Source organism: Magallana gigas, chromosome 1, assembly GCF_963853765.1.
Source record: "Magallana gigas chromosome 1, xbMagGiga1.1, whole genome shotgun sequence".
In the NCBI taxonomy this organism is placed as follows: domain Eukaryota; kingdom Metazoa; phylum Mollusca; class Bivalvia; order Ostreida; family Ostreidae; genus Magallana; species Magallana gigas.
In genome coordinates, this window is record NC_088853.1 from 13,279,297 (window position 1) to 13,295,393 (window position 16,097).

General features: G+C 34.7%; 2 protein-coding genes across 10 annotated transcripts in view; one reads left to right on the forward strand and one right to left on the reverse strand.

Moving 5' to 3' along the window:
* The first annotated feature begins 4,526 nt into the window (after window positions 1–4,526).
* LOC105339934 (uncharacterized) lies at window positions 4,527–9,333 on the forward strand. 3 transcript variants are annotated; one of them, XM_066083476.1, is made up of 9 exons: window positions 4,527–4,732; window positions 4,972–5,076; window positions 5,338–5,601; window positions 6,154–6,258; window positions 6,524–7,279; window positions 7,385–7,501; window positions 8,189–8,353; window positions 8,460–8,582; window positions 9,231–9,333. In XM_066083476.1, exons 1-9 carry the CDS (start codon window positions 4,681–4,683, stop codon window positions 9,314–9,316), a joined length of 1,773 nt encoding a protein of 590 aa, XP_065939548.1. In that variant the 5' UTR covers window positions 4,527–4,680; the 3' UTR covers window positions 9,317–9,333. The 3 variants fall into 3 exon arrangements, with proteins under 3 accessions (XP_065939548.1, XP_065939549.1, XP_011444018.4); XM_011445716.4 differs by having other exon boundaries at window positions 4,528–4,732; window positions 6,139–6,258; XM_066083477.1 differs by lacking the exon at window positions 7,385–7,501 and having other exon boundaries at window positions 6,139–6,258.
* A 242-nt stretch (window positions 9,334–9,575) lies between these two features.
* LOC105339932 (hydroxysteroid 11-beta-dehydrogenase 1-like protein) overlaps window positions 9,576–16,097 on the reverse strand; it is a 33,152-nt gene continuing 26,630 nt past the window's right edge. For all 7 annotated transcript variants that reach the window (XM_034462794.2, XM_020072085.3, XM_011445714.4 and 4 more), the window contains 5 exons: window positions 15,903–16,033; window positions 15,280–15,378; window positions 14,575–14,788; window positions 13,936–14,073; window positions 9,576–12,783 (listed from right to left, as the gene is read on the reverse strand). In XM_034462794.2, the coding sequence (XP_034318685.2) occupies window positions 12,551–12,783; window positions 13,936–14,073; window positions 14,575–14,788; window positions 15,280–15,378; window positions 15,903–16,033 (815 nt within the window). In that variant the 3' untranslated portion in view covers window positions 9,576–12,550. The remainder of the gene's footprint in view (window positions 12,784–13,935; window positions 14,074–14,574; window positions 14,789–15,279; window positions 15,379–15,902; window positions 16,034–16,097) is intronic.

Below are 16,097 nucleotides of genomic sequence, written 5' to 3' on the forward strand. Positions count from 1 at the left end.
GGTTGCAGTTATTGCAAAATCGCGCTGCTAAACTTGTGCTGAAGTGGAAGTCGACTGATAGCTCTACAGAGGCTCTTAAGCGATTACACTGGTTACCCGTCTACTTTCGAATTAGATTTAAAATCGCGTGTGTTGTTTATAAGTGCCTGAACGATAGTGAAAGCCCAATATACCTCAGAGAAATGCTAAGTATACGAGAGTCACCATATAGCATTCGCTCCATAAGTAGTGTCGCTAAAACACTAAATGTTCCTGCCGTCAAACGCAAAACCTTTGCTGCCAGATCATTCGCAATTTCTATGGAGGGTAATCGTGTTCAAAAATCCAGACATGTAAACTTGTAAATCCGAATATGCAATCGTGTTGATGTGTGAGCCTGAGCATGAATATGTGTAATTCTGATCGTGTAACCTATAAAACTCGGGCATAAACACGTGTAAGATTTGACTCAGTTCCTTCGCATGATGCACATTTTGCAACTTTATTGTTTACATTAGTTAATTAAACCTTCAACTTTGCACACTTTCAATCCGTAGTTTCTGCGTTTGTAACTTCAGGCTCGGCAATAGCACATCTGACATGATACAAATTGACAAATGTAAAGTCTACAAGTTTGTCGAATTTTGACATGACCTTATATGGCAACTGCCTTGCTGCGGGAAAAGGCAGGCAGTAACCGCCGGACCGGAATGAACGAAAAATAAACATAATATTCAGCTAAACTGTTGCAATAAGCTTTTAATGAACGACACCTTTTCTATCGAAAACACCGGTATTATTTTTAGAAAAAAAAATTGAGGTATGATTGAAACTGGACCAAACAGGAAGAGGTTCATGTAGAAAAAAAAATTGTTGCTGATGTGACGAATGCGCTAATTTCCGTAATATAATTCTCATGGAATTATAAAGGAAATGCATAATATCTTATATCTCTAAAAAAAATCGAACAGTTTTCAAGATAGGAAGTTGTTCTTTTGCAGATCATTTATACGTATATATCAGAAGTATGCAAATTGCTAGGATTTTGATTTCTGATAATTTATAAAAATATCAGCTGTTGAACTTAGTCATTTTGGGCAAAAACATTGCATATAGAGTACCCCATTTTTACTCTTGTTATTTTTCTGAATTAGTTAGAATAAACGACCTGCAAGGATTTGGTAATTTTTCGCGGAAAAATTTATGTTACTTTACATGTATTTATACTTTTTGTTGTTGTGTAAGTGAAAGACAAATAATAACACAATCTTCAATAATAATAAAAAAAACTAGCGCATATTTTTTGTGCGCCGTAAATTGAAGTTTTACTATGGGAGGCACTGTAGCTCAAAGATCGTTCATCTGTATTTTTAGACAGGGAGCTACAAACCTGCAGGTAGTTCACAAGTGGCTGTAAAGCTGTATTATACTAGCTCTCCAGAAAATTTTTATCAGCCAACTTCACAAAGTGAGTCTGTATTGAACCGACATTCAGGACGTAATACTCAATCCCGTAATAATTGCTTAAAATAATTTTTAAAAATGTCAATTTTTACCTGCATGATAGGTTTTTTCCCTATATATTGCCGACAATGCAAAGAAACATTTCTAAAAATAATTTATACACATTTAAATTTCACGACAGTTAACCTTATCTTTGGAATTTTTATTCATTTTTTTTAAAGAGGGTGTCGCTTCTTATGTCTCATATAACGGGGTAATCACAATCTCAAAACCAATGTCTTTAAATAGTTTGTTTTTCTTATCGATAACTTTGCAACTCAGCTGACGGACCCCGTGTAATTTTTCGCGTGGGGGGGGGGGGGGGGGGGGGGGTCTTGTCACAACTTTTTGGTAGCGATAAGGATGCATTTGGAGATATTTTCTTAATTCAGCCGAGGCCTATACTTTAACAATTTGTTGCATGTACTTTAATAACAGTGACGTCGGAAGCAAATGAAGGGGGGGGGGGGGCTAAACTAATCATGAAAAATAGTGACAAGAATTCCCATAATCATGAAAATTCTAATCCGTGGGGGGAGGGTATACCAATAAATCCATTCTTACCTGCCCAATTTTCCCCCCAAATCATGAAATTCCTAATCCGTCGTGGTGGTAGTGGTGGTGGGGTGTGCTAGTATACCTACTATGACTCTAATTTTCAATATCACTATTAATATTTCATTCTCTTTAAGGTCTTTTAAGGAACAATTTTGTTTGTTGCGAGGAAAAAGTAGGGGGGTTGAATCCTCCCTGTTGCTATGTTCCTAATGGTTAGGTCTAACTTGGCAAAAAAGTGGGGGGGGGGGGGGGGCTAAGTTCCCCCCCCCCCTCCCCCGCCCCCCCCCCTCCCGGTTCAGACGCCTATGAATAAAAATGCGTATATATCTTTATACATGTGTATTCAAACAAAGTCATTAATTAAATGTAATTTTTTTCCGTTCTAAGAGGATATCTGAAGCCGATCGAATTCTTTACTCGCATCTTTTATACATTCTCTTGATAAAATGTACACCAATCTCATTATTTAATTTTCCGAAAAATGATATTCTATGAAATGTTATCCAGAGATAATATGATTATATGCTTACCTAATTTTTTTTTTTATTTATTCCGTCCCTATTCCGGCGATTACGGCATGCCTTTACCTGCAGCTAGCCTTTTTCTATCAGTAACGTCACTGTTTCCATATAAGGTCATGTCAAAATTCGACAAACTTGTAGACTTTACATTTGTCAATTTGTATCATGTCAGATGTGCTATTGCCGAGCCTGACGTTACAAACGCAGAAACTACGGATTGAAAGTGTGCAAAATTGAAGGTTTAATTAACTAATGTAAACAATAAAGTTGCAAAATGTGCATCATGCGAAGGAACTGAGTCAAATCTTACACGTGTTTATGCCCGAGTTTTATAGGTTACACGATCAGAATTGCACATATTCATGCTCAGGCTCACACATTAACACGATTGCATATTCGGATTTACAAGTTTACATGTCTGGATTTTTGAACACGATTACCCTCCATAAATTTCAGGACCGACCGTTTGGAATGAATTGCCGACAGACATGAGAACTATTCGTGATTTTACTACTTTTAAGCGCCAGCTAAAGGCATTTTATTATAAGTGTGCTTTTTAATTACTATGTGTAGTAAGGGGGGGGGGGGGGGGGAAACAAAAAAGAAAAACCAACAAAAAAAAACTGTGAACTCTTCTTAGACAACATTTTAAATTCTGCATGTATAATAAATCTATGTATTTTATTTGTGTGTGCAGCGCCATTGATTGCATTTTTATTTGTAAAATTGTGCGCTTTATAAATTAAATTATATATAATATATATATAATAAATCAACCTCAAAATAATGTACATGAACTTTTTCTTAGAGTTTGCGCAGTACTTTTTATGACAAATTTATGAAAAATGATGACAAACCGCACTTAGGCATGTGCCCCCGTCAAAACGAAGTCTATGACATATTTTCTTAATGATATTAATTCAAAATTATCATATAAGTGTCATATTTTAATTTGGATAGAAACATCTATTGCAGAACGTTTTTTAAAAAATTGTCTCCCACAAGAACGCTTTTTTCCATTATGTTCAATTGAAAAAGAGAAGTAACACAAACGTATTTTGAAATGGTCCCTACTAAAAATCTAATTCGATTTTTATGTTAGTTTTTTGATTGATATTTATATATTTTTAGTAACTCTAACTCATATAAAATTTTGTTGAAAATCACTATTGTAGAAGTGAATTGCGTCCGTCGTCCTTAAACATAAATTAATTTTATTGTCTACAGCCCCCCCCCCCCTCTCCCCTCTCCTGACATCCTGACCCCCCCCCCCCCCCCCCCCCCCCCCCCCCCTGGATCTGCGAAAGTAACACCGTGTCTTATCGCAGTTTGATGAGAGCTCGATGGTCGTGGCCATTTTTTTAGACTATATATATGATATAAATTTAAAATAAATAGATTTTTTCTTTACTTAATAATAGTTTATACGTTAACAAATCATATCTTTAAAAATTTTGGTAGATCTAATAGTTAGTTTGTTGACCGCCCCGCCACCTTAACCCCGTCCATGGTATATATACATATACATGTACAAACTTCTACACGTATAGCGTAAAATCGGGTATTATGTAAACAAAGTATCATATCTTTGTCAATCATGCGAATATCGAAATAAATTTTGCATCGTTAGAAAAAGGAGGTTCCAGTGAAGAAAAAAACAAAACAAACAAACAAACAAAATGAATAAGTAATGACTATTTTTCAGGTACCTTGTTGGTACCTTGATTTGCCTATTTTTGTTGTGATGAAAATCCATGCGGAAATAACGCATGATTTGTTTTAATAAACGGCATCTTATAGCAGAATTTAAAAAAAATGCCGAACATCGGGTTGTTGGTTACTTCGATCGGGATCGATATGAGATTCCATTTACAGGGAGTAGCGTGTTATCAGTAGTTATCTCCCTTGCTATCAAAGCGCAGGTGAAATAAGTCACATTTTATCATAAAGATATAAACTAGGTAGGCCATTCTCTTGAGAAAAAAAATCAGCATATAGATTCATTCAAGCTACATGCAAAGCATTTGTATATGACTGGATTTTAAGACAATGTGACCATTACAGGAAACCTTTATTTCAGATTTTTCAAAATTATAATACAAACAAGGAGATAGCAATAATGCCAACTTTCTCGTGGATGTTTGTGATTATTATTCTTTCATTAACAGAAGGTATGTATAAAAACAAACAAATTCATTTTTGTTTGTTTAAATTTAACTTATATAGTTACTTGTCCAAAAAAAAAAAAAATCTAAAAAAAAAAAAAAAAATACGGGAATCGATTACCTTTCAATTTTTTTTCCAATAGGTATTTTCTTAAAATGTTCACGATAGTGGTATGAAAGGTGTAATTGTAATACAATACAAGTTTAATATTGTGATCTATTTTGTTTTGTCTTAATTTTGATAGGGACTACTTTCTCAAAGCGACAGAACAAAAAGTGCGAAGCAGTGGTGATGTGTCCTCAGTTTTGCTTAAAGATCAAAGATGAGTGCTATATTTGCGAGTGCAAAAGTATGAAGTTTTTAATGTAGTATTTACCTTAATCAGAAACTATGCGTTAAATACTTGAAAAATCGAGTTGATGAATAATGTTGATTGGTTTACTTACTAGTTTTATTGCATGTAATTGATTTTCAACGGTCAATATTCTGCAAAACGTTTGTCGAAGTGACATTTTGTTATTGAGGATGAGATGTTGACCATCAATACCTTCGATTAAAAAGAACGGATATTGTCAAATGATATTTTTTTCATTTATCTTTTCTGGAATAGAATCAATGAACTCATTCATGCAGGGCGCCATACAACAGATGAAACATGATTATGACCCCATTTACCAGACCGGAAGTAAATTCGTCAATTTAAACATGGGAACCAAAGATGAAACCAATAAAATCCAAGAACAAAATCCAAACATCCGGAAATCTCCGTGGATAAATATGGGAAATTTTGAAGCAAATACGTTTGGTGGAGTTATGATGGGCGGGGTAGAATCCGTCAGTCAAACGGGGCATTATCTCGAGCCCAACTTTAAAGGTGAAAATCAAACCCGACTTTATTGAAAAACAATTTTATAGCAAATACAATGCCGAAAAAATATTTTACGAATGGAGTATTGCTAAAGACTTTTGATCGTAATGATTCAACGTATCCCCTTTATTTATAAATCTGTTTTTAGCAACTTTGTCGATTTAAAAAAAAATGCATATCGAATGTTGAATACTATCCCGCGACCAATGATCTTTAACACTCGACATATATTTTCAAAGTAAAATTCATATATTAAATTTCACAATATCTTTTTTTTAATTTCCTATTTTATATATTTTTTTCTAAGATGCATAACTGACGTATTCATGCATGATATATGTTCTGCAGCATGTTAGAAAAAAAAAATTTAATATTATTTTAGCATTATTATAAGCGTTTTATTTTTTATATTTGGGTATACATGAAGTTTTTTTTTTACTTCAACTTCTAGTAATTTAATCAAGACACCTTATCAATTCTACTACATCATCAACAAAAAACATTGTGTTTACACGGTGCAATTAATTTCTTTCTGTAATGAAGAGTTTTACAAACCAGTTGCTATGGTTCTTCCCGGAAGATGTCCAGAAATGAGCTACGCGTGCCCAGGTCGGTGTTGGAAAACGGACGGATTCAGTGGCTGTTTCCGGTGTGAATGTGAAGGTCTTTACACAAGACTTAAGTCTGCTTTTTTATCTGAAAAAATTATTATCATGTCATTTTGGTTAAACGTGTCTTTTACCTTCTTCTTTTAAAACTTGCAATCCAAAAATCTGAAATCAATTGTAATATGCTATATTAACCATATGCTGAAAAATTAAATAAACCATTCTTTGGTATATTGTAAGTGTGAGTAATTCACCTCGTTGAACGTGAACGTGGAAGGTCTGGAAACGAATTTTTATTTTCTTCTTCAAACTCTTGCTAGACAAACAGTCAACACCATTGCCACCCTCATCCTTTCAAACCACAACTATTGCGTCATATGGCGAGCAAATAACTTCCAACGTACCAACCACGAAACCGAAAGTGACATTGGAACAAATGACGAAACAAACTGTTACGTCATCGTCTGTTACCCCCACCCAACAAACAGCGTCAAAATCTGTTAATCTTCAACATATCAAGGGAAGCATCGAGGAAACGACAACGGAGATGGGACCGCCAACACCCACAGCTACTAAAGAATTTATACCACAAAATTTGAATTCACATTCTGTCGATAAAAACACTAATGCCGTAGAAAAGAATACAGTTTTAGAACAACTGAACTCGGTGTTGAATATGAGCTCAGGAATGACCTTGACCTCAAAATTTACGAATGGTCAAGGTTCCAATCCGTCCACTGGAAGTAGTTTAGTAGACCTTACAGGGGCTGATTTATTCAAGATTTTAATAACGGGGATAAAAGAACATAAATCTCTTCAAGAGGTTCTGTACAGTTTAGCCGCAAAGGTCAACAAGGGTCACAATGAAGAATCCTTCGCAGGTCAGGGTCATCAAATTGAAAAATCTGAAGGTCAAATTAAACCAGAAAAAATATTGCTTTTGAATAGCAGTATAAGCGATAAAAATGTCGCTGGTGCATCCGCTGCCGAATTGACGTCGAATTTCCAGAAAATAGTTGAGATACGCCCAAGTGACGTCACAACTACCAACAAACCAACAGAATCCAATAGAGAAGGTAAGCTCCTGTGTAAATACCCGACATGTTTAGGCCTGATGTTGACGACCACGAAACTTTAACTGGTCGATCAAAATAAATGTTAATTAAGCTATTGTCTTTTAGACTGCCTCGATTTGGGCTCATCCTGTCCCGCCGATTGTCACGTGACAGACCCTGTTTCTAAATGTCCTGTTTGCAGCTGCGCAGAGCATCAAAACGAGATACACAAGTCGGCCATAAGTACGAGTGATGATTCCAATCATTATGTTTGAAATTTAGATCCTGCATTTAGTAGATTTATAGTATGTAATGTGACACAAACGTATATAATTTAAGTATGCTACGATGTTATTTCATAAATGAAGAAAAAAATGAGTTTCGCTTTCGGTTAATAAAAGACCTGTAAGGTTTTCATTGTTAGTAGACAAGTGAAAAAAGTTGATATCCACCAAACTTTATAAAATTCTGAGACCTTGTGACCAAATGTTATGGTAGATGAATGGAGATTTTTTTAGAATATTCATTTGGTGATTGTAATTTAACAGTATGTCGAAGTGTCTAAACCATGGCCAACTGGGAATGAAGATATTTTCTAACTGTTCCATTCACAATCGGTCAAATAGTGCGAAAAGTGCCAAAAATATTATACCAGTCCAGCTGTGAACTGTGCTTGAAAAATGATTTTTGTTTTCATTTCGATAAATTAATAATGAGCATCATATTTAAAAACTTCTTATTTCACGAAACATGTTAATTAATATGATTATTGCTTTTCTTAGGATTAAGTCTGGTTTCATATAGCAAGCAAGCAATACCGATTATAATTTCTGCATTTCGTATTCTTGCAAAATCGATGTGAACGCAAAAAAGCGAGAAATTATATGGTCGGCAAAATAACCGGACATACGGAATTTCTTTGGTTTTCAGGTTGTGTCCCTCTGGATGTAAGATGTCCGAGTCGCTGTATTACATTGGACAGTAGTATGTGTCCGGTATGTGTCTGTACAGACACACAGACAGACCAAGCCTCCACCCAACCTACACCAACAACCAGCGCAAAACACGACACGACATCCTCAGCAACCAACTCTGGTAAAACTCTCTCTCTCTCTCTCTCTCTCTCTCTCTCTCTCTCTCTCTCTCTCTCTCTCTCTCTCTCTCTCAACCTTTATACACCCTCTCTTAATATTGCTTGCAGTTTGCAGAATAACAGAAAAAGTTCGAAACTGTGCTTCTAGCTGCCTCAAGCTGGACGACCATTTTTGTCCCGTCTGCATCTGTTCCGATGACGTCACCAAAGGAACCAAGTCCTCAAACAACAGTAAGATGCAATATCTTGTAATGAAAAAAAAATAATTAACTGGCTAAAGATATATATTGTCCTTACGGCTGGATGGTCGTAATCTTTTATATCAGTACATATATCAACCTCCTTTGAAAGAACTTTGTATAAAGATGTATACAGTATCTAGAAAAGATATAAAATATTTAGAAATAAAAGTTAAACAATTATGATTTTTTGATTAATGAACAATAGTGTATTGCTTAAAAATTATGCTTCAAATATAAAGGTGATTTATAGTAGTTTTTTTCACACCCAGTCTCGCTAATGAACAAATTGTCGTAATTTTAACAATTTTGTTAAATGTGTGTACTGTCTTCCTCATTATATCGAGACAGAGAGTTCTGAAACATACTTTAATCCTTGGAAATCTAAACATTATCTCATTATGAAATGAATCTTATGAATTAATTAAACGTTAAGTGGGGTTTCAGCTATTACTCCAAATCACCTTAGTGTGACTGTGCCACCTCTAAAGGCTTTTCAGTTAACATTTGGCTGACTGAATGATCTTTCTGTGATCTTTGTGTTTTTTTGTGCTACACTTCTAATAATAATTTTAGCCTAGAACTCTCTTATTTTCAACGGTAGCTCTGTAAGGAACTGTGTTCGTACTTTCATTTTCAGTTTGTCCAGCTGTAGAACGAGGCTGTCCGCAGAGATGTCTGAAGTTCGATCAGAACTACTGTGCCTACTGCTTTTGTGATACCTAATAAATGATGATCAGGAGAACCACTACTTTGTTTCTTTTGTCTTAGCTGCAGGTCTGTAGCTCCAGGTCTGAAAAAAAATTCGGATGGACGACGTCGTCTTTTTTATTTTTTTTTAGACGGAGCTACAGACCTGTAGCTACTTTTTTCTCTCTCTCTCTCTCTCTCAATGATATCAATATTGCTGAATATGAAAACTGTTACGAGACATCTGAATTCAAAACAAATATATTAATTGGTTCACCTGAATGAATACAGTAGAACGGCCAGCAAAGTTTAATCTGATAGAAATAATTATATAAACCATATCTACAGATGTCGTAAATTAGGACAAAATACTACATACTTTTTTTTCTTACATTTTAATATTCTTTTATAAAAAACACTAATGGTGTTCATACCTATTGCACAAATCAGGATTTTATAAAGGACTAACCACATGTGAGAGCACAGAGTGTAGAACATGAACCAATCAAAAGTCATCTACATGATGTCAAATGAACCAATAAAAAATCATCTAATTAAATGAACCAATCAAAAGTCATCTAATCAAATATACATACATATTAAAACTATAAGTGGATATATTGGGCTCCAAGATCATAAACTGGAATGAATAATGTAAAAATATTTTAATTTTTTAATGAACATTCTAGACAATTTCACAAATTTCCTTGTATTGTAAGTTTGTTGTTTTGTTTCGTCGTATGTTTTGTTAGTCTGTATTACGATCAGATGTTAACCGTCTAAAATTCATGACCCAAACATATCAAAAACTTGTAAATACATTTTAAAAGGAAGTTGTCAGTCGTAAGGTCATTTATATATCAACTTTACCGAACATACTAACTTACTACCGGTAGATCAGTATTCAAATGAGTGAGAAAAATATGAATTGGGCCTCCCAAAAATCGAAGTATTGTTCTCACCCGTCAAAACGTTCAAAATATGATGATACAGGCGGTCTGTTTATTTCTACTGGAAAATTTGCAAGGGGGAACAACTCAAATTTCAAATTTAACTTTAAGTTAAAACATTAAGTTATTCCTCTTTCAATATTGCAAAAAAAATTAATGCCAATGCAGCAGCATTTTACCTAATGCAGTGGTGTTTAAAAACCAATACATATACATGTATTTCTTTTTCGGGCCTAATATGATTTTACAAGGGAGAAAACTGACTTTAAGGTATATGTACAATACATATAATTCAACACTAATTTAAATTATCAATGCATTGTCTTTCATTCTGGGAGAACAAGAAACTCAATGGCATGTCAACATTGGAAATCACTAAGCAAGGTATTTACCTTCATTAAAACAAATGTCACAGTTGACTCAAAATGTGAAAACAACTAGTGGAATAATTTTAAATTCACTGTCAGAAGTATTTTGAACATAATAAATTTCATATAACATGTGAATGAAAATTTACAACTACATGTATCAAAACTAAACTCATCAGACATCAATGCAAACTACACAAATAAAACTCTCTCTCTCTCTCTCTCTCTCTCTCTCTCTCTCTCTCTCTGACAGCCATGTAGATTGAACTAAATACTCCTCAAAGAAATACATGAAACTTCATTATTTACGAATGGATAATAATAAATATTTTTTTTAAAAACCTAAAAAAAACCTAATAACAAAATCAAAACACTTGCTAATTGAAAAATAAACGATGTAAAATCCCTGATGTAAACAAGGTAATTAGGAAACATTGTACCTGAATCAATTGTGTTAGTAAATAATGAAAACAGACCTAGTTAATCGTGTACTTTTGATCAATATAACATATCTTAATCAATCCTCTTACATCAATCTACTTTACTTGTCCATGAAAGCTACTTAATGGACTTGATTTACAATTTATATTATCTGAAATTACAATTATATCTTAACAAAACTTATCATTGTCTAAACCATACTCTTAAAATACTCTGGGAAGTATTTCATCTAAATGTGGAATAATTCAGATTCAAGCTAACTGTACATAGTTTAAACTCTTATTAAACATCAAAATAACTTATCAAATCAGACATACATATCTTAATACAGGAAACAAAAAAATCAAGCTCCATCTTAGGCCCCAAAAAAGTTAATGTATTGATTCTCAGGTCGAAAAGATCAACATATAATGAGACAGGTAGATATTTATTGCAGTAAGAATTGCAAAGGAGCAATAGCTTCAATTTTGTATTTCAATTAAATTTAAAAATTGAGTTATTCCCCTTTTCAATATGGCAATAAAGCGCCATCTGACCTAACGAGGCAGTGCCCGAGAACCAATGCATCAATATTTTTGCAAAAAATGCAGATATTAACAGACAGAAAAATAAAAATAAGTCTTCCTAGTCTACAACAAATAAATTATAATACTGTTATAATGACACCTGAATTTTTTTTTCTGTTTCAATTTCAAATATTGACGTTAACATTTATAACAATGATATTCTTGCCGATGAATTTTGTCTCCTCTGGTGTGTTTACATATAGATTGAAACTATAAGGACAATTTCTCTGTGAGACCTTTAGTTATTTTGCTGCCAAGATCTCAATCAGTTTTTGAACACTTCTAATTTCGATTTTAACACTGAACATCACATCCCTAAAGTCAAAAATCTTGCTGCAACCACCAAAATTTATGTTTAGAAGTGGTTTTCAATCCCATCACTGTCACATTATTTTCCTTTGACAACCAATAATTGGATCAGATGTTTGGATTTCATCAATGAGTCCATATGACTACGTGATCTAGAAATGCACCTTGCTAGTCACATGATCTGAGCAGCATGTATTTTCCCCACAATAGCCAGGTACCTCAGCAAGAATACATGTCTTTCTTTTGTCTTCTTATCCCAGCATGCTTTTTAGCTTTTTTTTCCTCTTGCACCATGAACTCAGACCAAGGAGGAATCTTAACTTTTGAACCTTACATGGATTCACCAATCTAAACTTCAAAACTTGTTTCTCAGTGCCCAAGTTACACTGAATCACACTTTTTGCACATATATGATCCAAGAAGCAGGAATTTTGTATGGTCACCACACACTTGCATTATGGACTCTATCTAGCAGATATCCTGAATAATCACAGTTTTTTGTCTTGTTCATCATGCGCTTTCAGTTGGACTTTATCTACCATTTGGGACTGAGATGCAAAATTCTTTTGAACATTTACATGGGCATTGTTTATCTTCCACTTTGGACCGAGAAGCACGATTCTTTCTTTCGAACCTTTACACAGGCACGGTAAACATGGACCGGTTTATATACTCCACCACGTTTGGCATCCAGTCTCGAAAAAGTGTCATGAGGCGGATGCTTAGGTACGGGTGGAAGATCTCCCTTCGCCTCATCGCTCCGCCTCGGATGATGGCTAGAGCTGTGTCACTAGGAGTTTCAGCGGGAAGCATCTCCAAAAGATAATGTTGTCCGTAATCCTTAAGCCCTTTGATAGCATTCTCTGTCCCTAAAATAAAACAATTTTTCATTAGACATTCAGTTTTTGATTTTTCTTCATCATTTTATGTTTTGTCATGATATCAACCTCTCCCCTTCCCCCTCTTGTAAAGAGGGACAGCAGGGCTGAAGTATAAAATCTTCAAATTGAATGGCTATTATGCAGTTTTTTTTTCAAATTGTACGATAAGAGCATAGATTGTACACAATTTTAAGGAGAAGACAGATTTTGTGCAGATTGAATACTTTTACAGAAAACTGACCCTCATAAAACTATGAAACAGGTTAACTTTATTAAGAGAAAAACAATTTTGAAGTTTCTCAAAATACAATGCTGCTGTTGAGTATTTTTGACATAAATACTAAAAAATGAGTTATTCCCCATTTTTAAAGTGGCACACAAATTAACCAAAGTCGCAGCTTTCGATTGCTAACTCTGATGAACAAGGCTCAGGACTACAACACTCACCCATTAGTCTGATCACACAAAGAAGATGTCACATCCCTGTACATGTACTTGTTGTTATGGTAATAGAAAATCATCATTTGTGATTTTGTATGCAGGGTTTTATTATATACCCCACATGTTATTTTCGCCGTTCTTTACTTGCAAACAGTTTTCCCCCGTCTTGAATTCGCCCAGGCATATTTGTGTTTAATTAAGAAATGAACTCAATATCTACCCAAGTTATACGAGTATAACCTGGGTTGGGGTAATTTACGCTTTATAATCCGCGAAGCGGATTATAAAAAAAGTGTAAATTGCTCCAACCCAGGTTATACTCGTATAACTTGGGTAGATATTGAGTTCATTCCTTATAATTTAATTTTCTGTAATTTGCTGTACAAATTGAGTCCGTTTACTTCTAAAAATGATATTAATCTGTTCAAAATTCAATCGTAACGTCAAGCGGATTAGTACGTTTTTGACGTTAGTGCATTGTGACGTGTCTTGTGACGTGCAAACCAGGTTATACAAATTTAACTTAATTTTTCTATCCAATCAAATGCCGCGTTACAACCAGAATTAAATTATAGAGAGATAATCTGGAACATTGTAATTTGCCCACTGACAAAGTGGGTGAAAGGGGTGAACATTTCCCTGTATACAGTAGACAGTCTTTGCTGCTGAATTTGCACAGACTCCCTTTACTACACTCACCTACAAGCCCGATCACACATAGTGTTATGGAGACATCACATCCCTTCATTCTAAACTCCTGTCTAAGTCCTCCAAAGAATCCGTCCAGGGCAAACTTCGTGGCCGAGTACACTGCAGTGAATGGTTGCCCTATCTTACCTATAATGAAGGAAATCAGGTGTTGTTTACATTAAGAAAATAAGATAAATATTGTTATGGCGCAATTAAATTCAATGATTAGAAATATACTCCTAATTTAGAGTGTTAAAATTTAAAAGAAAATGTTTAAAAATCATAAAATTAGGCCATGCAAATATATTTTCTTGTTCGTCGGAACCAGAACGAGGCATTCTAATAACACTGTACAAATAATATCATTTTTAATTTACTGCATCCAGTAAATTCTGCGCTGTTTAAATTCTATTTCCGCTCTGTTTTTCGTATTTCAGTTTTAACTTATAAAAGAGAAAGAACTAGGAAAAATATAACCGTCCTCACAAATTTATTTAGGTACTGCCTAAAAATTTTGCCAACAAAAAAAAAGTTATTTTATTATTTACTCGCTTTCCCACTTGCACTGGATATCCGACGAACAAGAAATTATTTTGGTGTGGCCTTATTCAAAAATTATAATTAATAAGAACAACAAAATGACCAGACCTGCCAGAGAGGACACCACGATGATGCTGCCATTGGAGGCGACTAAATGAGGTAGAGCGTGTGAGGTGAGGTGGACGTACGCCTTAAAGTTGACATCCACGATCTTGTCGGTAATGGTGAGGTTCTGGGGACTCCCCTCCCACATCCCTAGAGGTATAGGCAGGATGTGGTTCAGAATCAGAATGTCTATACCTCCCAACCTACTGACTGCTTCCTGGAACAAAAAGTCAAAGGTCAAAGTACAGCTAGGTCAAGGTCAAATCATCATGTATCACATCAGCTGAAAGGTAAAAAAAAATATGAATACCTCAAGTTTACAAACTTGAGGACTTTTCCACCTGTAAAATGTCTTGGTCAAAGTATATCAAGGTCAAGGGTATTGTCAAAAGATCAAGGTCACTTTAAAACTTTATTATTTCAACAGTCTGTGACATTAAACTTTTCCCAAGAGGATCATTTTTGTTGAACTCTGCCTGTTTGACTTTTAATTACAATATATGTAAGATTATGCATTAGACAAGTATACATTCTAGCAGCAAATATAGCTGTAGTATCTAGTTACTCCTTAGAGTCTGTGTCACCTTGGGGTATTCTATAGGTACTTCTCACAGCTGAATCTAACACCATCTGAGGGATTCTCTGTGCTCTTTGACTTTCACCTACTGGCTTTCAATGAAATGAGGTGACCAACTACATATGACCTACCTTTATAACAAGTTGTGTGGCTGACATATTAGCCATATCAGCAGCCTTATAGAAGTATTTCCCCTCTGGGGGCCCCAGTTCCTTACACTTTTGTACAACCTGAAATAAAACATTCAGCTAAAGCAAATTTAACCAGTGAAAATAACATTTAAAGTGGTATTTCTTTGGGTTATAGAATCAAACTTGTGGTATGTGAAAATACTCCACCTATACAGTACAACATGGTTACAAGGAACACCAATTATAACAGATTCAATCCTACAGCAGTCATTTTTATTTCCTTTATCTTAAAAAGTATAATAAACCTACTAACTATAGCATTTAACAGTTATGATGGATCAAAATGGCTCGTCTTGGTGTTTCTCTATGATTATTCAAATTCAAGGAGGCCAATTTTTGTGGATTGCTTGAATTTTACAGGTTTGTTGAGATGTAATTTCATATATTCTCTTATACAAACATAAGGAAATATGACTTTACAACCCTAATTTATTGTTGAGGATGTTAATTCATGCACGACATGTATTCCTATATTCCACTATATTTAGCCATCACAAAATCTAGTGATTCCACAGTAACCACTCGCTCAGTCCCCATTTATCCTATATATAAATACAACTCACCTGTTTGAGTGTGTTTTCCCGCCGGGACGTGACCATTACGTTTGCTCCCATCCGTGCGTAGTGGTACGCAATTTGCTCCCCTATACCGGTAGACGATCCCGTTACCACCACACGCTTTCCTTTTAAGGCATCTACAACACAATATATACATACGTACAATTATAGGTGTATTGGTACATTACTGAATCTTGACAC